This window comes from Gasterosteus aculeatus, chromosome 8, assembly GCF_964276395.1.
Source record: "Gasterosteus aculeatus chromosome 8, fGasAcu3.hap1.1, whole genome shotgun sequence".
Classification (NCBI taxonomy): domain Eukaryota; kingdom Metazoa; phylum Chordata; class Actinopteri; order Perciformes; family Gasterosteidae; genus Gasterosteus; species Gasterosteus aculeatus.
Window position 1 is genome coordinate 19,137,849 of NC_135695.1, and position 20,920 is coordinate 19,158,768.

At 48.3% G+C, this 20,920-nt stretch overlaps 5 protein-coding genes across 6 annotated transcripts; 3 read left to right on the plus strand and 2 right to left on the minus strand.

Moving 5' to 3' along the window:
* Positions 1-1,248: 1,248 nt before the first annotated feature.
* Positions 1,249-4,739, plus strand: amh (anti-Mullerian hormone). 2 transcript variants are annotated; one of them, XM_040183306.2, is made up of 7 exons: positions 1,249-1,692; positions 1,893-2,156; positions 2,247-2,416; positions 2,535-2,646; positions 2,715-2,814; positions 2,911-3,332; positions 3,851-4,739. In XM_040183306.2, the coding sequence occupies exons 1-7, from the start codon at positions 1,578-1,580 to the stop codon at positions 4,255-4,257; spliced, it is 1,590 nt and encodes a 529-aa protein (XP_040039240.2). In that variant the 5' UTR covers positions 1,249-1,577; the 3' UTR covers positions 4,258-4,739. The 2 variants fall into 2 exon arrangements, with proteins under 2 accessions (XP_040039240.2, XP_040039241.2); XM_040183307.2 differs by having other exon boundaries at positions 1,914-2,156.
* On the minus strand, positions 4,740-5,998 carry LOC144411478 (uncharacterized). Its single transcript, XM_078108579.1, has 5 exons — positions 5,881-5,998; positions 5,623-5,706; positions 5,413-5,547; positions 5,213-5,289; positions 4,740-4,931 (listed from the first exon to the last, which is right to left on the minus strand). Coding segments are annotated over exons 2-5 (330 nt in total). The 5' UTR covers positions 5,624-5,706; positions 5,881-5,998; the 3' UTR covers positions 4,740-4,814.
* An 813-nt stretch (positions 5,999-6,811) lies between these two features.
* On the plus strand, positions 6,812-11,731 carry oaz1a (ornithine decarboxylase antizyme 1a). The gene is given in 6 exon segments (XM_040183309.2): positions 6,812-6,999; positions 9,543-9,609; positions 9,611-9,697; positions 10,092-10,267; positions 10,616-10,701; positions 11,119-11,731. Coding segments are annotated over 6 exon segments (666 nt in total). The 5' UTR covers positions 6,812-6,880; the 3' UTR covers positions 11,250-11,731.
* Positions 11,732-12,300: 569 nt separating this feature from the next.
* Positions 12,301-15,657, minus strand: LOC120823389 (inactive tyrosine-protein kinase PEAK1). The gene is made up of 4 exons (XM_040183305.2): positions 15,271-15,657; positions 14,958-15,100; positions 13,904-14,454; positions 12,301-13,577 (listed from the first exon to the last, which is right to left on the minus strand). Exons 1-4 carry the CDS (start codon positions 15,333-15,335, stop codon positions 12,552-12,554), a joined length of 1,785 nt encoding a protein of 594 aa, XP_040039239.2. The 5' UTR covers positions 15,336-15,657; the 3' UTR covers positions 12,301-12,551.
* A 2,778-nt stretch (positions 15,658-18,435) lies between these two features.
* org (oogenesis-related gene) lies at positions 18,436-20,437 on the plus strand. The gene is made up of 6 exons (XM_040183308.2): positions 18,436-18,812; positions 18,903-18,977; positions 19,057-19,321; positions 19,534-19,709; positions 19,907-20,011; positions 20,076-20,437. The coding sequence occupies exons 1-6, from the start codon at positions 18,741-18,743 to the stop codon at positions 20,127-20,129; spliced, it is 747 nt and encodes a 248-aa protein (XP_040039242.2). The 5' UTR covers positions 18,436-18,740; the 3' UTR covers positions 20,130-20,437.
* Positions 20,438-20,920: the final 483 nt, after the last annotated feature.

Here is a 20,920-nt window from a genome sequence, read left to right on the forward strand (position 1 = left end):
ACAAAAAGCAAAAATACAGCATATTTCTTATTATAATCATAAGCTTTATCTGTACAAAATTAGATATTTCCACCACATAGATGTGTTCTAATTATATAAGTGCATTGAAGTGAATATTTCAGATATTGTTGCTCATCGAGTGATGCTTTACTATATAATATCCAGACCTCCATGTGACACATCAACATGCATCAAAGGAGTTGATGGAGCGTTACATTGTGGCCCAAAGTACATTGGATAAAACCTTTTAGAGATAAAAGAGTTTTAGTTCCATCAGGTTGTTTTTTTACTTAAGTAAAATAAGTCCTTGATCCCCACATAATAGATTTATAACCTCACATTGCTCTCGGGACGACGCGGCACCTGCCAAGAAATGTTCCACAAGCACGGCTTTGATAACATGTAGCAGCCATTAGAGGATAATGAACAGCTCACGTCGTTCCTTTACTGAAGTTTTGGGATGTTCAAGTATGAGCCTTGGCTTTATCTCTCGGGATACGCGGCTCCTAAACACCACGGAGACCTTGACCGTCTCCAAAAACAAGAGCGCAGCTGTGAGAGTGGCGATGGGAGTGACTGCTCTTTGAAGGGAATCGGATCCCTGGGAGCAGGACTTTGTTCTCCGGTCCTCCCCCGAGAGCAAAGACGAAGTACCCGTCCGTGCCGGAGGACGGCGTATCGTTCAGCGCCGTCGTCACATTGTTAACGCAACGGAAAGCCGCGGGAGCGGCGCTAACCCGGATGTTAGCGACGCACTTTTTAGCTCGACAAAAAGCCCACAGGATTTTTTTTGTTTGATTGTTCTGTAAAATAATCCCCATGGCAAACATTATACTACACGTTCTGTCCGGCAAGATTACAAATTTAAAACTTTTATGATTTTTGGTAAAAAGCTAAACCGTTAGCCTACAAACAAGGTTCTCCGCGAGCGGGAGTTTACTCCACGAGGCCGTGAAGGTGGACGCGTCGGCGGGCTTTTTCACGTAGCTTGTGTGCATCTGCGTTTTTAGAGTCCACATGAGAGATATTTAGTGATGTATTCCAAATTGTTGGAAAATGATTCAGTGGTTAACACACCATTAGTTATGTCAGACATAATAACTGAAAACTCATCAAGACAACGGAACGGGGTTGGTCGCTGTTTCTTGTCTGGGCAGACCGCTATGAGCCGTACTGAAACTGAACGCGATGGTGGACAAAGGTCGGTTAGCGCTGGACGTGGCCAAGCTAGCTGCATTATCTCCTTTGCTTCAGAACAGAGCTGTTTATGACTCCTACCTCCCTTCCTATGTGTCTACATCACCTCCACTTGTCTCAGTCTACAGACGGAGAAGTCCACGCGTTATCTCACTTTAACCTGCTTTCTGTAGGTGGAAAACAAGCACTTTTCTGTGCAGAAAACAAATTACAGAATCCAGACTGAATCCAGTCTCATCAAGGACACCTTCCTCCTTCTTTGGCAGTGAGAAGGGAAGGTGGGAGGATAAGACTCCCTTCCTGATGATGATGCTTGACCCGTTCAAAACAAGCGACTGAGAAAGGTCTGACCACACAGGCAGACGCACGGACGGTGAAGCATGTTGTGCTTCTTCCACTGTGGAGCCTTGATGCTCTGCAGCACGATGCTCTGCGTGGCCCTGCCGGCCCCGCACGGACGCCAGCTGACCCCGGCCCGCGACCCCACAGCGACAGGTCAGACTCCTCGCGGAAAATATTATTCATGAAAGTCTGTGCGAGGCCCTGATTTTAGGTTTTGGTGAAAATAATATTGTTTTTGCTAATTCTCCTCAATTTGTGTGTTTTGGATCGCTTGCATGTGCTTCCTGCCTGCGGCTCAAATCTGCTTTTCAGCGCAAGCTGTGCTCTTTATTATCATTTATATTTTCATGAAGACCACACATTCCCATCACCAGAGGCCCCGTCGGCCCCCGCGGGCTCTCGCCGCGGCCCTCGCGATGCCCCGTGCTTGGCGGACGACACGTACGCGGCGCTGCGCGAGGCCGCCGGGGGCGACGGGGAACTCGCCGACCGCAGCCGGAGTCAGTTTGGAATCTGCGGCGTCTCCGATGGCTCGGCGGGCTCGGCCTTGTTGCAGCTGGCGAAGGAAACGGGCGGAGACCCGGGACGCGGTTTGGAGGTGCTGCACCCGACTGGAGGTGTGTGCGCTCTCTGATGGCGAGGACTGAATCGCTTGGGTGTTCCTTTGTCAAATCTTAGCTTCTTAACGTCTCGTTTTCCTCCACCAGTGCTCGTCTCGGAGGAAGACGAGAGAGGAGCGCTGGTGTTGACCTTTGACCTCCCGCCGTCTCCTCTGCTCAGACGGCACCCTGCGCTGCTCCTGGCGTTGGAAGGCCCCCCCACCGGGGGAAACCTGGACGTCACCTGCACAAGTCGGTCGCTGCAGCCTCACGCTCAGGTGAAGGAAGGCCTCCAGTCGACGATGCATGAAGGGAAAAAGTGTCCTGACGTTCCACGAATCTGTTGTGCGTGCATTCGTCACGGACATAACGCTGGTTTTTTCCTGTCTTTCCTAGACCGCGTGCATCTCTGGAGAAACGTGGTACATAACGCTGACGGGAAAAGCATCGGAGGACGACGTTCCCCAGAAATGGAGGATTTCTGTTGAGGCCAAATCCCCCGATATGAGTAAGATATGAGTGTCATGTGAGTTCTTGTTCCGTGAGCAACTTCCTCTAATGCCCCTCCGCTTGCAGACCGAAGCCTAAAAGAGATCCTGACGGGTGGGAGATCGGGAAGTAACATCAGCGTGGTTCCGCTTCTGCTTTTCTCCGGGAAACGAGGAACCGATACAAGGTTCTACTGGCGTTTATGTTCCCGACTGGAATGTTACCAGATTCTTGTCAGAGCCCGTAGGAAACTTTAAAAAAAAAATGTATTTCTCTTTCTCAGATATCATCAGAATTCCTCCCCGGCTTCCTCACAGACCTCCTTCCTCTGTGAGCTGAAGCGCTTCCTGGGTGACGTCCTGCCTCAGGACCTCCGCGAGTCCTCGCCCCTCCAGCTGGACTCCTTAAAGTCCCTGCCCCCCCTGACGCTGGGCCCGTCCTCCAGCGACACCCTGCTGGCGGGTCTCATCAACTCCTCGTCCATCACCGTCTTCTCCTTCAGAAGCCGGGCCTCCGGGTTTCAGGTGCACAGCGGGGAATTGGCCTTTTCCCCCGAGCTGCTGGAGGAGCTCAGGCGGAGGCTGGAGGCGGAGGTTGTGAAGATAACGGCGGTGATGCGGGAGGAGCAAGTGGGCCGGGGAGCCACAGAGAGGCTGGGGAGGCTCAGGGAGCTCAGTGCGCTTCCGATGATGGAACCGGCACCAGGTGACGTGGAGGAGAAAAGAGACTCCCGGAGCACATTCTTTATTCCAACCCGATGCCCAGTCCGATTGATTCTATGCTACTTAATCCACGTCGTGATCCAAGTGTGTTCATTCTAACCCATTTTAAAGTGGATTGGATTAAACTACACATAGTGGATGTAACTGGTAACAAAAAGTTAGTCACGTCTGTCAATGTTTGGAAGCTGGATGTATCAACCACTCATTCATTACTTTAGGTTTTTATTTAAATGGTTATCCACTACTTGAAGTTATTTCAATCATAATCCACCATTTTGAGAAATAGGCTTCAATCGGTGGCAAACACTTTTTAACATATAACAGTTGGAAACATTGCAAACAGCAATCAAGAATCAATGGAATTAGTTGAGCTTCATCACAGTCCCTCCACTCTGTAGATGAAGCCCCCTGCTTGACGGTACAAACGAGCCCATCCGACCTGAATTCACTTTTCGTTGGCATGGCTTTTTTTAACCAGTGCTTCCGTTACCCCCAGAACAGGGGGGAGACAGTACCGGGCCTTTCTTCTGCTGAAGGCCCTGCAGACGGCGGCCCGCGCCTACGAGGCGCAGAGGGGACAGCGGGCCACCAGAGCCGGCCCCGACATCACCGCGAGGGCCAACAAATGCGGGCTGAAGAGCCTCAGCGTGACCCTGGACAGGCGCCTGGACATCCCCAACATCATCAACATCAACAACTGCCACGGCTCGTGTGCCTACCCCCTGGCCGACGCCACGAACCACGCCGTCCTGCTCAACTACCACGTGGAGGTGGACAACGCGGAGGAGCGGGCGCCGTGCTGCGTGCCCGTGGCCTACGAAGCCCTGCAGATGGTGGAGGTGAAGGACCACGGCACTGAAATCTCCCTCAAGCCAGACATGGTGGCCAAAGAGTGTGAATGCCGCTGAAACGGCTTCTCCTCGGGAGCGTGATGTTGACTGAAGTGTAATGCAATCGTTACGGGCATTTATTCATTCACACGGTATTAATATATATATATATATATATATATATATATATATATATATTTTTTTTTTTTTTAAATATTATTTGCAGTATTCCCACAATTCCCACAAAAAGTTGAATCAAACCAAAAAAGTAAATATTAGTATTATCACTTTTTTCTGTCATATTTTACTTGTATTACTAAACTGAATAAGTGGTCGTTCATAAGGCCTGAATTATTGTGGATTATTGAAGATCGTGTCGCGATGTGGCAGAAAGGGACCTTTCTAAATTTGTGATGCCAAAAAGGTAGATTTGATTAAATAATTTAATTAATAAAATTAAATAAATGTGATAAATGGCAGAGAAATGAAATGTTGTTTTCTAAAACACAAAAATGAAATATGTAACATTCTGTCTATTATTAAATGAAAAGTATATGAAAGGCTGTTTGTTCTCTTTATTCCGTAACCTGTTGTCTTGTGACAGTTGATGACATGTATATGTATGTTGATACAAATCATACTTTAGGTTTGGGCTTCAGAATCGCTCTGTTGCCAATCGGCTTTTTTCTTCTTCTTATCGCTCCGACTTCTTCGGATCCCCACCACCACGAGAATTTGTCCCATATGGAAATCTGGAGACAGACAACAGGAGGATGCCTCAAACACACATATTATACAAGTACATGAAAATACATTTTATTTTATTTCCTTTTACTTCACTGTGTAAAAAAGCTGCATTATAATAATCAGTTGTGACCTTTTGAAATGACGTGTTGTAGTTCTATGGTACAATAAAATTAGCTACTTTCAAAGCAGTGGCTTTTTAAAGATATATTTCATGTGATGAAGAGTGCCAGCTCTGCACAATGTTGGCACGTAGAATTCCACCTGAACCGGATCAAATTCAACCAACCTGAAATATTGAACCATCCTGCAGACTTCCAAGGAAAGACACTATGCCCGTTTCCTCAACGAACGAATCCACAGCTTCTAGGACACAAAGAAACATGAAAGACGGTGAAGCCCCGCCATCAGTGTGCCGTTGACACTGATGGTGTAATACAGCGAAGCAGCACCTACGCCCTGCATGTCACAGAATAAACCAGCACTCACCGTGCACTTCACTGACCCCCGAGGTCACGAGCAGAACCACCAGGGCCACCACCAAGCAGCGGTTCATGGTGAATCCTTTCCACGGGTTCGGAACCTCGCTCAGGTTTTCGATGGCCAGAACGCGCTCGTAAGACACTGCGGACAGACGCAAGACGGAAGTCACGCGCCGGTTGCCGTGGGATCGACGCGGCGTGTTGACGTGGGTCTTACTTGTGATGGGTTCAGATGTTCCGACTGCCGCTCCCGGAGTCCTGGAGGCCGAGGTCTGAGTCAAGAACTGGATCTGAGACAAAGCTGTCAGTTAATATGAGAAATGAAAGCAATTGAAAATGTGTTTCCTCACGGCGTGTGTGCTGTGTGTCACAGTGAAACACAGGACAGCTTAAAATAGTCCCCTGCAGACAGTCACAAAAAAATAAATATGATTTGCAACTAAAATCAGGAAAGGAGGAAAAAAAAGAAACGTACCTGCTTTGACCCTCCAGGTGTGTCTCACAAATGAAGTGAAAGTCAACGTGTGATTCGGTGGTGATTTCAGCAGGGAGTGTTTCACGCTCCCCGCGCCATGCTCCTCTGCTTCTTGATTGACAGGCACAGGCGAGAGGGGTTGAAAAAAAGGAAAAGGACACTTGTGGTGGAGACTGTTGATAGTGACCAGCAGTTAGACTGCAGGTTCACAAGTGTAACCAGCTTCTAGCTTGTTCTCCGCCGATAACAAAACAAATGACCCCAGATGGGATGAAATAATGACTCCATAAATCTCACTCTGTTGGGGAGGAAAGAAAAAGAGCTTTTCCATTAGCAGTTTCTCAGCAGTGTGTTTGTGCCGGTTACCGCTGACAACGCCACCGGCTGACGCAAACCTCGGGTAAAGGCCGTTAGCTCTGCACTGTCGCGTTTATTCGGCTCAGGTGTCGCCACGTTAATAGCATCCTTGAAGGATGCAGATATGAACTGGATTTCATGTTGAGCACCTTCAACACTTATCCTGCTCAGCTCTGCTCCCCATTGCGTCCATAAGCACACTTTTAGTCTCATAATTGTTTATTTTCTAACTAATGATGGTTGTTTATTTCAGTATATCACACTTATATCAAACTTCATTATCAGAATTATAAGCGATGGCATCTTGATTGGTGCATGACAATAATTGCACAGCAGTTGTAATTTGGGGCATTTGCTACTTTTAGGTTGGATTTTAAAGTTTAGTACTTTTAAAGAGTGTATTTTTTTACAGCGATCTAAAGTAGCCTGTGCTCATCACTGGGGGAAACATACAGAGATGTTTCCAGAAGGTCCTTTTTAAAACGCCTCAGTAAAAGGGGCTCGTGAAGCGCGTCATACTTTCACAGTGACACGTCACAGTGCACAGGACACGCCCCCTGGACATACCGCAGCCTGCCAGCGCTGAATCCGCCACAAGGCGACGACGAGAGGACAGAGAGCCGCTGGTGTGGACGCTGGCCGGATGGTTAAATCTAACCTACAGACGATTTTGAATAGTCATTGTTTTGTTAGAGAAAAAGACAGACACTTATCCGAGATGCCTGTTATTGAGCAATCCAGTAATACACGTGCCAGTGAAAGGTATGTTGTTGTAGCCGCTGTGAATTGGTATAAGCTAACTAGCTCAGAGGCTAAGCTAAGTTTAAAAACCGCGGCCTAGCTAAGAGGTGCCGGAGTGGCTAGCGCGGCCCCCCGTGATGCTTGTTTACATAACATCTCAATCTATTCCCGTTAACGTCAACAAAATAACATCTTCAGTCGCATGTCCGTTTTGAACCCCCTTCATTTAGCATAAAACAATTCGCCATGAAATACAGCACTTTAACCCCTACCTATGTTCTATTTAAACGTTACTTATCGTTTGTATTCAGCAAATGTACCAAATCATAAGCAACAGTTCTAGCTAGCTCGCTAAGCTAATGCGCAAGCTAACACAGAAACGCCACAGAGATGAGTTAGCGTTAGCTGGCGTTGAATGCTGACTAGCTAGCTAACGTTGAAGCTCCCGACTTGTACATTGGTAGTATTTTATACAGCCTCTTTTGAATTGCAACATGAACTGGTCGATTAACATCCTATTTCTGGGGGTCAGCTTCACTTTGAATAGGCGTTACCAGCGTGGGTAACTACGGCTAGCCTCGTTAGCTATTGGATAGCGTTACAGTTATATCACCACTATGTTTTCATATTTTGGGCATCGCAGTGAAAACAATCGATGACAATAGTTTAGAAATATGGTGATCATATCTCCCATTGTAATTTTACGTTATTTTTATTGGAACGCACAGTGTGTTGACCGTTTTTTTAAAAGGATATGTAAAGTTAGCTAACGTTAGTTGCTAATCAACGTAATAGTCAGTTGAACCGATGGCTAATTTGACCATTTGTGGCTTCGCGGCTTGTTTTATTCTCTCCGCTTCCAGCTTCGTCAATGTGATCCGCTAATGTAAACTAATGGGGTCTACAACGGCGCAATCGATCGATCTGATTAGCCAATACTTCAGATAGCATTTGCTCTGTGCTCGACAGTAACGTCATTTCAGCAACTAATGTGATTGCGAAACGTTTGACGTGTGGAATTTTACACCCCCAAATAGACCGTTTGGTTTTCATACCTGGGGGGGGGTCATGATTTTACACGACTTGGGAGCGATTCGCCGTAGGTGTGTTCTTACCTCATAGGAAATTTCCACTGCGGAGGGAGGAGGGGGGGGGGGGGTGAAACCAGCGATGACATTATGCTCTTCATTATGCAATAGATGCATTTATTTTCAGCCTGTTTACTATGGGAATCCATGGCAACAACAGCATATATTATCTTATATAAAACCTCAATGATTATTGTCAATCTAAAATAAGTTGAACAGAATTAAATGTTCTATTTAATATTGAGAATGAAATATTTGTGAGCCATAGCTTAAAAAGCAGGGTCCTTCTTTTTAATAAATCCACTCACTGCTAATGATCTGCTGATCTTTGAGAGGAGGTTTGTAAAACATTTCCCATAATAAACGAGTAAATCTATTTCCTTAGATGAGTGGATATTTTACATGACACTCATGCGTGACCGACGCCGCGGTACTTGAGTGTGTGTGTTGCTTTCTAATTGGAAGTGTGGGGATTTAAAAGACTCCTGTTAGCCGAACGGAGACGTCGATTGGGGGCCTTGTCCTGTGTGTTAGTTTCAATGCAACCTGAGGAGGCGTTGACGGTGTTGTATAATGATGCATATTTGCTGTTTTACACAACACGACAGTGGGATTTGGGGAGAATTTGTGCTAGTTTTGCGAAATCATGCCCTAGGTTCGGCAATGCACGTCGACCTGGACGCACCGTGTTTTGGGAGAGACAAATATTATCATTCGTTTTTTTTTTTACACATCTGCTCCACATATTGCACAACAGTGGCATTTGCGTAAGAGAGCATTTGCAAATACGTGGCAGCGATGCCGCTCCCGGTGGGTTGTGTTCCCGATATCGGCCCTGAGGAAAAGGCACACACACACACACACACACACAGGCGTCCGTACTCGTAAGCCGACTTAATGTCGTGGAGAACTTTGACCGGCCTGTAAATTAAAATGGCTGATCTCACTTGCTTCACCGATGTTTGTCTGTGGTGAACCGGAGGAACGCGGTTAGTGCAGCAGCACTGAAGTGGGCTAATGGTTAGACAAACAGAGGCTGATCCTCTGGCCCAGTCATGTGACCAGCTTAAAGTTACACCGCGAGGCCGTCAAATCCGTCACTGCCGCTGCGGGTCGATTGTGACTTTGGGTGATGAGAACGTCGTTGACCTTTGAGGGTTGGGTTGTCTGAACGACAACTTTTGTCAAATGTTAATGTTACGGGAACCACTCGCGCTTCCTGTTCGGTTAACGTGCGCCGGTCAACACATCATGCAAGTCTCAGTCAGTGGCAGTTAATACGATGAGGACAGTTATTGATTAAGCCGCTCCCACCCCCCTCGCAATTTAGTTTCTCAAAACTCGCTAATGTTTAGCAGCTTTTTTCCTTCGCTCTCTTTTATATTGTCAGTGTGTCTCGTGGTCGGTGGCAGAACGTCCAGAGAATACGCCGCTTCCAATGGCTCCGCTCGTGTGTGTGTTTGTTCCGTGCTCTAGTGTCTCCAGTCCCAGGAGGTGCTCTCGCTGTTGCAGTAACTCGTGTCCGGGGCCTCAGTGGTGCTCCTGATGCCCCTCACCCACCCTTGAAGATCCCAGGTGGGCGAGGGAATGACAAGCGGGATCGCAATCTTTCAGCCCAGCTCTTCTATTCTGTAAGTAAAAAAGATTTTTTTTTTTTCTGGCTCTGCTACATCTTGTCCTTGTAGGAGTGTGTTGTTTCTTCATAATGTGCAGAGAGAAACTGTGCAGGAAGAACTGATTTGTTTGCACTACTGCACTTTTAAAATCTTATACCTCGTTACCTCTGACTTCAATAATGTAAACGTGTGATAGTGGGCATGATGTCCCAGGTGACGTTTGGGTCTTTGGGAGGCTCGTGAAGCTGCAGGATGTAATATCTGGCCCCCTGCTACTGGGTCCACACGCTCTAAAGAGTCAAATAACAGCAGGAATATGATCACCTGACTGCGTATGGTTTGATACTTTGCTTATTGGACCGAATCCAGATGTCGGAAAAGAGCATTTTCCTCCCCTTGTGTCCTCCAGGATGCTCGGTTGCGGGTTCTCGAGGAGCCCCCCCCTGCCAACGGCAGAGTGCGCTTCTTGCTCTTCGAGCCCCGACGCCCCGAGGGCAAGCACTGCATCTGGAGGGCCGCGCTGAAAGGGGGGAACCTCTACGTCGAAATCCCCCCCGGATTGCTGCCCGAAGGCAGCAAAGACAGGTCAGTGGGCGAAAAAACAGAACTACGAAAAATCTCTTAAACACAGCAAACGGTAAATATTTGTATGTTCTCTAAATCTCCTCAAACTAATAAATTCAAATATTTTGTCCAAAGTGAAAACCGTCCTTTGTGCTTTAATTTATGTGATAGAAGCTTTTGTATCAAAACAAAAGCGTTTATGTAAAAATCAGTTGATCACAGATAAGTGTAGGAGCCTGATTGACCAGATAAGCAGCTTTTATGTTGCACTTTATGCCTCGACCCTCATGAATAATGATTCACCACTAAAATACCTTACCCCCTTCCCATAATTCATTAACATGTTGGGTTTGCTGTGTTTCTTTCCAGTTTCGCCCTTCTGCTGGAGTTTGCAGAGGAGCAGCTGCAGGGGCGTCACGTGTTCATCTGTTTTCACAAGAACCGCAACGATAGAGGTGAGACAAAAAGCTCCTCTCAGAGAGAAGCTAGTCACAGGGACCATTTTATACAATATTTCAGTTTAAGCGAATCATTTATATCGAAAAAAATATTATCTGTTCATTCCTGTTCTTTTCATCAAAAAATAGAGATAAACTAGCACCGTTTAATGGTCAGGGAGTCTGTGCGCATCAATACTTCAAAATAAAAGCACATCTTAAAGATGAACTTCTCAATGTTTTCACTTTAATACTATTAGCTTTTTGATGATTGATCCAGGTCTATGGATTGATGAATCACTTGGGTTTCAGATGGTCGTTTTCTGTGACCCCTTTAAACTTTAATTCAGTTTATTCTGGAGGAGCCGTTTCTGGATGGCGGTCAGGATTGACGGCGTAGCGATTGACCCGCCTGTACGTCTCGTTTCTCCCCAGCCTCCATGCTGCGTACATTCAGTTTCCTGGGCTTTGAGATTGTGCGACCGGGTCATCCCCTCGTCCCCACCCGCCCCGACGCTTTCTTCATGGCTTACAGCATCGAGCGAGACTCCTCCGATGACGACTAAAGAAACCACGCTGAGCAGTTCCTAAAAATTGTTCTTTATTTCAACCGATTATCCACCCAGCTTCAGGTTTTTTGTTAAATGAATACGTTATCCAAGTTCAGTATGGTTGAGGTTTCCCCTTTTGTCTGTTCTTTAGCTACCATGTGCTGTGTTTCAATGATATTTGCACTAGGGTAAGATGTTAATCTACCAGGAATATAGAACAAGCGCCCACATACTATCCGGGTTTTGTGTCCTCGCCACTGTTACTCTCTATGATGTGTAGTGCTGATCCCATCTCCCCTGTAATATTTATGATTCATTTTAATTCATCTTGCTCATGTAAGTAAATGTTTTCATAGTATCAGTTGATCCTCCTGTCAATTTTTAACTTTAGCTTTTTTTTTTTTTGTTTCACTGTGCATGGTTTTCCTTTTTTGCTATGATTCACTTAATAGAAATCTGCATGTGGTAACTACTAAATAAAAGTGCACCTAAGTGAATGCTGTCTGCGCTGTTGTGTAACGGCGTTAACTTCCTGATCTGCTTTGTGTCGTCTGGTCGCATCAACAGAAAACGAACACACGTGATTCAGATTGTCCCATCGTCGTGTTTCTCTGCAGATACCAAAGAGTATAAATGACGGTGATGAAGTCCCAACGTTTAGGTTGTGAAACTGTAAAAAGGTGATGTGCCCCCCCCCCCTTTCCTCCACAACAGGGACCGTGTGTACGGGTTCAATAGGAGCTGCTGAAAGCAGGCGGCCAGTAATGACCTTGGGTGAACTCACGGGAGGCCTCTTGTGGGCTCAGTTAGTTCAACTGTTCCTTTGGCAGCAGCGCCTCCGCAGGACTTTAATCGTAATGACGCTTGAACCTGTTCCTCAATTCATTATAAGTCCTGATCCATCGTCTGAATGCAGAGAATAAAACACTACTTCCACCGGCCGTAATTTAGTAGGAAAATTGGATGGTTAAGTTGAAAAAGTACATGATGCTGTAAGCTTTTACTTTGGTGCATGCTGAGACCTCTTCATGATTTATTCAGAAAAAATGTACAGTGGACTCACTGGGAAAAAGAAGACTATCCATTTTTTTAATGGTAGAAAAAAAACAAATACAAGAATAGTTCAAGTGCAATTCCATCCCTTTTTCTAGAAAGCTGAAAAACATTTTTTATGATGATCATGCAGTATTTTGTTCAATACATTTTCATCAAGGGTCAGGAACTGTAAAATTGAAGAATGGAAACTTCTTCGTCTTTTCAAAGCACCTGTGGGTATTTATTTGTACATAATACAGTTAACAACCTGCCAGGTTTGACTCAACTTTTCCCCTCCGCATTCAGCAGACTCGTCGCGCTCCTTATTGTCTCCGGGTCTGTAAACGCCAGGTAATGCAGGCACATGCCGTCCTCCCAGTGCGGGGCCGACTGGTCCTGGATCAGCCCCCTCTCCGCCAGCTTCATCACCAGCAGGGCTCGCTTCACCGTCAGCCAGTTGTGCACAGCGGCGGTCACAGTGCCTCGTGGCCCCCACAGGAGCGCCTGAAGCGCGGCCGCCACGTCGGCCACCCGCGGCCCGCCGCTCTCGCTCCGCAGCCCGGCGGCCAGCTGAAGGAGCCCCCTCCGGTGGGGGGGCATGGACGGGTCCAGAGGTGCCGGGCCGTCTTGTGAGTGCAGGCAGTATAGAATCAAGGCTCCGATCTGGGATTTGATGTAGGCGAGGCCGTCCGGTACGAACTGAGCGGACGGCAGCGGGGTCAAGACCACGCGAGGGGATCCGTGGGTCCCCCATAACATCTGGATCTGTCCTTTTGTCTCTGTCTTTCCCCGCTCCGTCTCCTCTCTCAGTCCGCAGGTCTCGTGGCCTCGCCTCCTTCCTGAGGCCTCGCCTCCTTCCCTCTCCCCGCTGGGCCACACCAAAAAGATCCCCCGCGGTCGCAGCTCGGCTACGGTGGTGCTGATGTTGCACAGATGTTGCGAGCCCTTTATTATCTGCAGCAGCAGAGCGCACACCCGCCTGTCGTACTCGAAGCTGTCTGCGCGCTGCAGCGAGCTGCCGTCCAGAACAAAGTCCTCGAGGGTGGCCTGAGGCAGGTCCCTCTCGACGCTCACCAAGAGCCCTTTCACGAGGAGGGACTGAACTGAGGTCAGATCCTCGCCGCCTCCACTCTGCGCTTCGGCAGCAGTGCAGTCGTCTGACTTGGAGTGACCCGATGGACCTTGAGCTTCCAAGCGGCCGGAATCATTCCTCGTTCCCTGGAAATGAGCGACCACACTCTGCACGTTGGCATGCGCCGTCTGGCGCTCGGTTTGAGCCGAGGAAGCTCCGTCCGTCTGTTTGTGCACCTGCAGAGAACGAGAGGGAAATTAAAAACATACACGATTAAAGTCACAATCAAAAAACACTTGCACTGTAACATTGTTTTGTCATATGTGACGAAAAATGTCTTCTTCCTGTCGCAGTTGTGACACCTGATGACGGTTTAGAGGAAGTGTTTCTGGCACCGCAAACCAGTCTTGCCAGTTGCCAGTCAAGATAAAGATCGAGTTTGCACAGCAGGCCGCTTTGTATTGCATCTTGACTGCAGTGCACAGCAGGACATTTGAACCTCATGCATCATCACACAGAACATTTTGTACAGGCGGAGTGGTTCGAGTGGCCTTAACGTTACCCGTAGGCCGAGCACCCTCCCCGGGAGCTTGTGGCAGCGCAGGCTGTAGTAAAGCGCGTCTCCGACCCGCTTTGGCTCGCTGTCCTCACACAGCCGGAAATCCTGAGGCTGGTAGGAGGTGAGGTCGCTGTCGGCGGCCTCTCCCTGCAGCAGGACCCCGGCCTCCGCGCTCTGTGCCGCGCTCCTCAGAAACAGCAGGTGTCGACGCTGAATCCCCTGAGACACGAGCCTCCGGTCGTCAAATCTGCCCAAGAGGCACGGCAGGTGTTTGTCTGGGGTGTCGAAGGACAGCTGGGAGAAGGACAGTAAGGGGACGGGACGCCCGCTCACTGGCTGCAGGTCTCCGGCCTCCTCGTGGAATTGGGCGTCGGGCACGGGCGCCAGCATGTACGCGGGGTTGTCAAAGTTCTGAGGGCGTCTTTGCAGCGGAGACAGAGGGGAGAGTTGAGGCACGTTGTTGCCGGGGAGGGAGAGGGTGCGAGATAACCTCTTCTTTGGGACGGGCGGCGGGGTGCCATCGGAGAAAAATCTCAGCTGGTGTCGGAGCCGATCTGAGCGACACAGTGGAAGAGATTTAGGTCAGACTGGAAGACTTTCTGTCCGGATGGATGGTTCTGAAAGTCCAGAAATCACACGCATGTTACTGAAGGTAAAAGTTTCAGCTGGTCACTGGGAAGAGGCCCCCGGGCCAGTGTAGAGATTACATTTCTATACTGGCAAGTGAGAGCTGGCCTGGGAAAGGGAAGTTTGGGGTCCCCCGAGACCCGACCCCGGATAAGCGGTTGACAACGAATGAACTACTTCCTCTCTGCTTCTTTCAGTTCTCACGAGAAAAAGACGAACTGAGCCGGCCGAAGTGCACATTACAGGAACATGCGTACCTTTTCTCTCACACTGAATTGTTTACGTCAATCATGTTTACAGAATTGGGGAAATGCACAAAAGACGCAGCAGGTTGCATGATGACATTAGGCTATATTCATCTCTACAGTCACATTTTGCAGGGCTTTTTTTTTTTTTTGCATAACCTCACTCTGTCTTTCTGTAAGCCTACCGTAGCGCTGGTGTACGGGGCACAGGACTGCGTGGCAATCCGCGGAGTCAGAAAAGACGTCGTCGCATGCACAGTTTGGATGCTGGAGTCCGACGGGGCTGAGCGTCGCGCTGTCAAACTCCGAACGTGCGGAGGAAAGGCGCCTGTGTGCACAAAATAACAAAGAAATATCTCGAGTGCGTTCACTCTGGGACGTCAGCAAATAGATTAAATTCACAATGGACCACGTGATGATGGATTCGTGTACTGATGAGACAAATAGCAGAATAACCATCGGCGTGTATCTCCCTGGGAGACGGTCTGTTGGTCTCACCTGAGCTGTTTGACAGGCAGCGCCGGCGGCAGTTCCTCCGCTCTGCTGCAGGGACCGGACGCCATCAGGGATCTACAGAAGGTCCCAACACCTGTACCCCTGCTCCTGCACCTTGCTCACTGCTTTCACTGGGCGTAGTGTGTGTGTGTGTTTGTGTATGTGTGTGTGTGTGTGTGTGTGGATGCAGTGGTGCCTCTCTGACATACTTCCCTTTGTCTCAGTTACTCCCTTGGTTGCTTTTTTTTAAACCGGCGTCTGTCTGTCTCTGTGGAGCTGCAAGTTTCAAAGTGGGCTTTTTGGCTCTCGTTATCTTTTGGCAAAAATCGAAGCTTGAGGTTGGTACCGGAAAAAGTGGTGTCTGTTCTGAGGGCACGCACGGCTCTCTGCGCTAACCTCAACGTGACAGAATGGGGAAGAGCAGTTATGCAGCAAAGTTCCTTCTACTTGCACGGTAGATTTTTTCCGTTTCTCGGTTGATCTAGATTCTTCATGCGTGGAGTTAGCATGAACTTCACCTCTTTTGGATGATGCACTTTGAGCCCCTACGCATGAGGTGCCCTCTTCGGGGCCCCGTGCTTGCATGCAGGTGTGCTTGCTTACAGATACTTACAGATAAAGGCCGGGATGACGAACCTGTCATTTTATTTTACTTTACAACCGGGGGATTGTGGATGCTATCTATATTGCTATAAAATAATAAAACGCTTCATCGCCCTGTGCGCAGAGAACGGTTTTGTCGAGAGGTCAGGGGTCAGGGTTGCTGATGAGAATTGGTTTGATGCTAAAAAAAAATAATCATTGACTCACCACTTAAGTGAATTAATGATTAGACTCCAACTGTAATCAAGAACACAATATTCCATAATTATAAAATAAATAAATAATAAAATATAATTCTATAATAATAAGAGGTTTGGAACCACTGTGTCTGTGAATACAACAAACGCAGAAAGCCGTCTTTGGCTAGAAGCATTAAATGGCTTGTGTCATCCGCACAAAACAAACAAAACAATTTGATTATAATTTCAGATCCACCGTCCACCGTCTACTCTTGTCTTCAAGGGCTCATTTTTGTGTTTTCATCAACCGCCACTCGGAGCAGAAGCGCTCTGCATCACAATGACGTTTTCCGAGCACATCGCAGTGTGTGGGAGTGTTGGATATGAGGATGCATTAGTCCCCCGTCATTGAGGGGCCCTCCACTAAAACCTCTTCATATGCTAAGGGGCCTTTGTTTCTCGGCCTGAGGGACGAATTGGCACACATTCATGCAAGTCCACAGTTCATGCTAACTGTGGCAGCTATTCAGACGTTTTGGACCCGGTGGCTAAATAAAGACAGCTTGAAAATGAGTGACATTTAAAATCCTGAATTCATTAACCTTTCAACGCTATAAATATTCACTCTCTGACCGTTATTCTAAAGGTGACCGTCCACGAATGAACAGCTCGACATTCAACGGGAAGCTTCGAAGTAAATAAAACCAAGAAAAACTCAACACAGAATATAGCTGGGGCCTGTTTATTATCAATTTGCAATTAACAACTGCTACATTTTTCCTGAGTTTTCATTGCTTGATCTGACATTCTCGTCCACTGATAAGACAAAAACTCATGACCAAATGCACAATTGAAGGCGTACTAAAGCCCTTGGTTCTCAATCCTAATGGCGAGAGGTGAAGTGTTTCTTTATAGCCTCGTAGAAGCCACCTTTGTGTTTGCCATCAGGGTTTCTGGGCATAGAAGAGGATAATACCGTAGCGCCGACGAGGGGGGTAAGAGAAGCTTTTATCTCTGCCTTTACTGAGATTTCTTTCTTCTGCGAGTCCTTACGCGTCCCCCTTTCGTCTTTGAGACCGCATGCCGTCTCCTTGTCCTTGTTGAAGCGCCGCGGCCCACATTGGGAGAGGAGGGCCCCCTCGCTCGCCATCTGCGGGCTCTGGCTCAGGGTGACGAAGCCGTACGGGGTGGTGACTTTGGTCAGGTGCGGCAGGGAGAGGGCGGCTCTGCTGGCCGGGTCCAGGCAGTGCTGGGCCTCGGCGTTGGTGCAGGGATAGGACACCTCCCTCTGAAGAAGAGACCTCCTCTTGGCCCAGGGGGCTGAGACGCTCCACTCGGCCCCGCGGTCCGGCCCGACCGGGACGAGGCCCAAGGATGAGGAGGACGGCGACGGAGACGCCGCCGGCTCAGGACTCCCGAAGCCTTCTTCTGAACCCGCATCGTCCTCCCCCGTCTCCTTGTCCAACGACTTGGAGCTGCTCTGCACGGACAGCGTTGGTATGGTGAACTGTGGGATGCTTTCGGGTGTCAGGATGTTGGAATAAACGCTCTCCCGGCTCGTCTGGGAGTCCGATCCCGGGGAACCCCCGAGGGACCTCGCGCTGCTGGTAGCCCACAGGAGTGCACGGACTCCCGCGCTGCTGTGTCTCCGTGCTGTGGAGAAATCATCTGAGCAAACAGCTCCAATGCTGAACGTCCGCGTTACGACTTCCTTGGCCATCGCCGAATGTCTCTCCCTGCCTTCGCACACAGGCCTGGTTGTAGGGAGGACGGACCACGGGGAAGCTTTTATGCGTCGCTGCATCAACAAATGCGTAAATGTGACGGAAGCCAAGGCCAGAAATGGTCTCCAGTTATGGAGATTTTCAAGTATGGAGGCATAATGATGGGCCTCCTTCGCAAACCTCTTCATATGCTAATTGGAAGATAGACATGATGCAACATCGCCACGCCTCTCAGAACGCCAGAGTTGTTGCTAATTTTATTAGCAATCAATCTAGCATTTTTTTTTATTGGTCAATTAATTGTAGAATATCACACCATCTTGTCTAAATGTTTGAAGGTCTCCAAATGTAGTTATTTAGATTATTATTTTACATTCAGAAAGAATACAACAGCATCTGCTCAATTAAGTAGCTTGAACTAGAAAATATTAAGTGTTTTTGGTTGAGAAATATGCAAAGTTAAGTCACATTTTCTGTTAATCGGGTATGTATGAATCTGCAATAAATAACCTGTAGTCTTCAACCGAATGCTATTGTGTGTGTGTGCTTTACCTGGAATATTCCATCCATGTTTTAAATGTTTCAGATAATCAGCTTCTTTAAAAAAAAAAAAAAATCTATATGTGTGGGTTATATACAGGTTATATATACATTTTTTTCTGGCCTGCTAGATGTCCTTGGTTAGTCATGTTGAAACAAAACAATGTTTTTTGACCTGCTTATGTCAAAACCAGGCGCGCCCGCCACATCTCGCGGCCTTTGGCGGGTTAATTGGCGGCCTCCGTTAATTGGTCCGCTCTGATTGCGCCAGGTGCGTCGGTCTCTCTCGGTTGGCTGAACCGTGGCAGCGTCCGGGTACATCTCACCCCCCCCTTCCTCCCTGAACCCTCACCTGCAGTCCCTTCAGCGTCTCTCCCCCCGGCCTCCCCAACGCCACGTTCACCAGGCTTTGACCCGCTGCAGCATCATGACTTCCACCGACATCCACCGAGACACCGCGGAGGAGCTGGAACAGCCGGAGAAGCCGGAGAGTACCGAGGTAACCCCCCCCCCCCGCCCCCGTCCCGCGGCAGAAACCCTACAGCCCGCCGCAAAGGCTTTGTTTTCACCCGTGTTGTCTCCTCTGTAGGCCGTCGTCGTAGCGGGGAGAGACGGGGTGCTTCGCTCGATGCTTCGCGGCCTCTTGTGGCCCTTCGGCCTCCTGGTACGAGCAGCATCCGCCACCAATCGTTCTTTGTGCGTTGAACCCGCTTTTTAACCCCCCCGTGTCTTCTCGCGCTCAGGTGCGTGCATACCGCGGGGTTTGGTGGGCGCTGGGCTTCCGTCGGCCTGCGGAGAGCGAAGTAGCAGCAGCAGTCGTCGTCGTCGCCGACGCCGCCGGCCCCCCCGCCGGCCCCCCCGCGGTCTCCAGCCCCGCACGACAGAGCCTCGCCGGCCGCAAGCGTCTGCACCGGGCCACCCGCATGCTGCTGTCCGTGCTGCCCCGCTGGGTGCAGGGCGCCCTGGGCTACCCGGTGTCCAGCAGCATCGGGTGCTCCCTCTCCCCGGGTATTGATGTATATTGTACCTACTTGTTGAAGTACTAACCGTGGAAATAAACTTCTTTAAGCTGCGTACTTTTGGGTTGCATTGTAAGAACGATGCATAGGGCTTTTATTACATTTGATTTTACTTTGACCTTTTGTATAGGAATTTATAATACACCTCAATCGGTGAAGGGTTGTAGTTATATTACTAAAAATAAGCTTGTTTCCCAACAGAAATTCGTTACTCTCCTACTAAACCTTGTGGAAAGGGCAGCAAGCGAAAGCAGGATGAGTTGTATGATGATGACGACGATGATGATGAGGAAGAGGAGAATCAGACCTGGGTGGAGGCGCTCAATCTGGAGTATGCTGACGACGACGACGCTGCCGAGGATGATCCCAACTATGAGGTGATCGCTCCTATTTAACTCAATCCGTGCTCCAACTTAACTATTCTATGTATAAGGAAGCTGGCGGGTTAAAGATCCATTGAGGATTTCTTCTCCGCACATGATTCCTTTTTTATTGATTATTGTGAAGTGCTGAACCACTTGTCAGACCACCGCACCACTTTAATCTTTGACACCCGATTCTGTCCGTCCCTCAGCCCAGCACTGTCGAGACTGAGAGTGAAGAGTACTGCTCGCACAACAGCACAGAAAGCGACATCGAGCTTGAGGGGAAATGCGTTGTCATCGAGGACGTGGACACGGTGAGCTCGCTGGAGGAACAAAAAGAAGCCCGGTCGATGTACTAATGTGACTTCTTCCTTTCAGGGCATTGAGATCTGTGAACCATCGGAAGGCTCCGGCCCTGCTGTTGTGTCATAGGGACTAAATGTTGTGTTTCAATGTTTTTGTATTGTTAATATATGCAATAAAACATGTCATAGCTGTGGCCTCCCACTAGATGGCAGTAGCTATTTTTCTATTCCACTTGAGACAACCCGTGTGAATGAACGTTGACCTCAGTATTTTGTACAAGGTTTGTTGAAATGCAGCAAATGACAACATTTTAAAACCTGTTTATTTACAAATACTTTTTCAGATCACCAAACTCGATGCTTGTTTTTAGGTTGCTCCGTTTCTGCAGCTTGATCCAGCCTGTGATTTACTAATAAATGTTACACTGAAACTTATGAACGCCTTCCAGTTGTGATTCCTGACTTGCAGCTGAAGCCTTTTGTGTGCTGTTGTGTCAATATGCTTCCTGGTGAGCGCAGCAAAGTGTCTACAAATGCATCATGTGCTGCAAAATGGGAGCTTTTTCCAAGCCGCCTACTAGAGCTTTCTCCCTGTATACCTCTCAAAGACTGACTTTGACTGTGTAAGTGCGCTGTCATCCACGTGTGCATAGAACGGACTGCACATTAACGTGACACACTATGAAAAACGCTTTTAATGTGTTCAAATATGTGGCTGTTTCAGTCTCCCTCAGGCAGTCTTTTTTTTTTTTTTTTAAATTCATGGCCAGTTGACTTAACTTTCTGACAAACCACTTTTTGACTTCAGCACCTGACTTCCTGTTTGACCCCTGAGGTCATCTAATCAGGACATGAGCGTCCTCGCCTTGGGGGGGGGGGTGAAGAGGGTAACTTTGCTCTTCTGTCCTCCCTGGCGCT

Excerpts from the sequence above, each read along its gene's own strand:
- LOC120823389 (XM_040183305.2), bottom strand. The coding sequence starts at position 15,335 with ATGGCGTCCGGTCCCTGCAGCAGAGCGGAGGAACTGCCGCCGGCGCTG. Across the intron at positions 14,455-14,957 it reads CCCCGTACACCAGCGCTACG|ATCGGCTCCGACACCAGCTG; the intron begins GTAGGCTTACAG and ends TGTGTCGCTCAG. Across the intron at positions 13,578-13,903 it reads GGAGGGTGCTCGGCCTACGG|GTGCACAAACAGACGGACGG; the intron begins GTAACGTTAAGG and ends CGTTCTCTGCAG.
- org (XM_040183308.2), top strand. The coding sequence starts at position 18,741 with ATGACTTCCACCGACATCCACCGAGACACCGCGGAGGAGCTGGAACAG. Across the intron at positions 18,978-19,056 it reads TGTGGCCCTTCGGCCTCCTG|GTGCGTGCATACCGCGGGGT; the intron begins GTACGAGCAGCA and ends TCTCGCGCTCAG. Across the intron at positions 20,012-20,075 it reads TCATCGAGGACGTGGACACG|GGCATTGAGATCTGTGAACC; the intron begins GTGAGCTCGCTG and ends TCTTCCTTTCAG.
- amh (XM_040183306.2), top strand. The coding sequence starts at position 1,578 with ATGTTGTGCTTCTTCCACTGTGGAGCCTTGATGCTCTGCAGCACGATG. Across the intron at positions 1,693-1,892 it reads CCGCGACCCCACAGCGACAG|ACCACACATTCCCATCACCA; the intron begins GTCAGACTCCTC and ends ATTTTCATGAAG. Across the intron at positions 3,333-3,850 it reads GATGATGGAACCGGCACCAG|GGGGGAGACAGTACCGGGCC; the intron begins GTGACGTGGAGG and ends CCCCCAGAACAG.
- LOC144411478 (XM_078108579.1), bottom strand. Across the intron at positions 5,290-5,412 it reads GGGGGTCAGTGAAGTGCACG|AAGCTGTGGATTCGTTCGTT; the intron begins GTGAGTGCTGGT and ends TTTGTGTCCTAG. Across the intron at positions 4,932-5,212 it reads AGGATGGTTCAATATTTCAG|ATTTCCATATGGGACAAATT; the intron begins GTTGGTTGAATT and ends GTCTGTCTCCAG.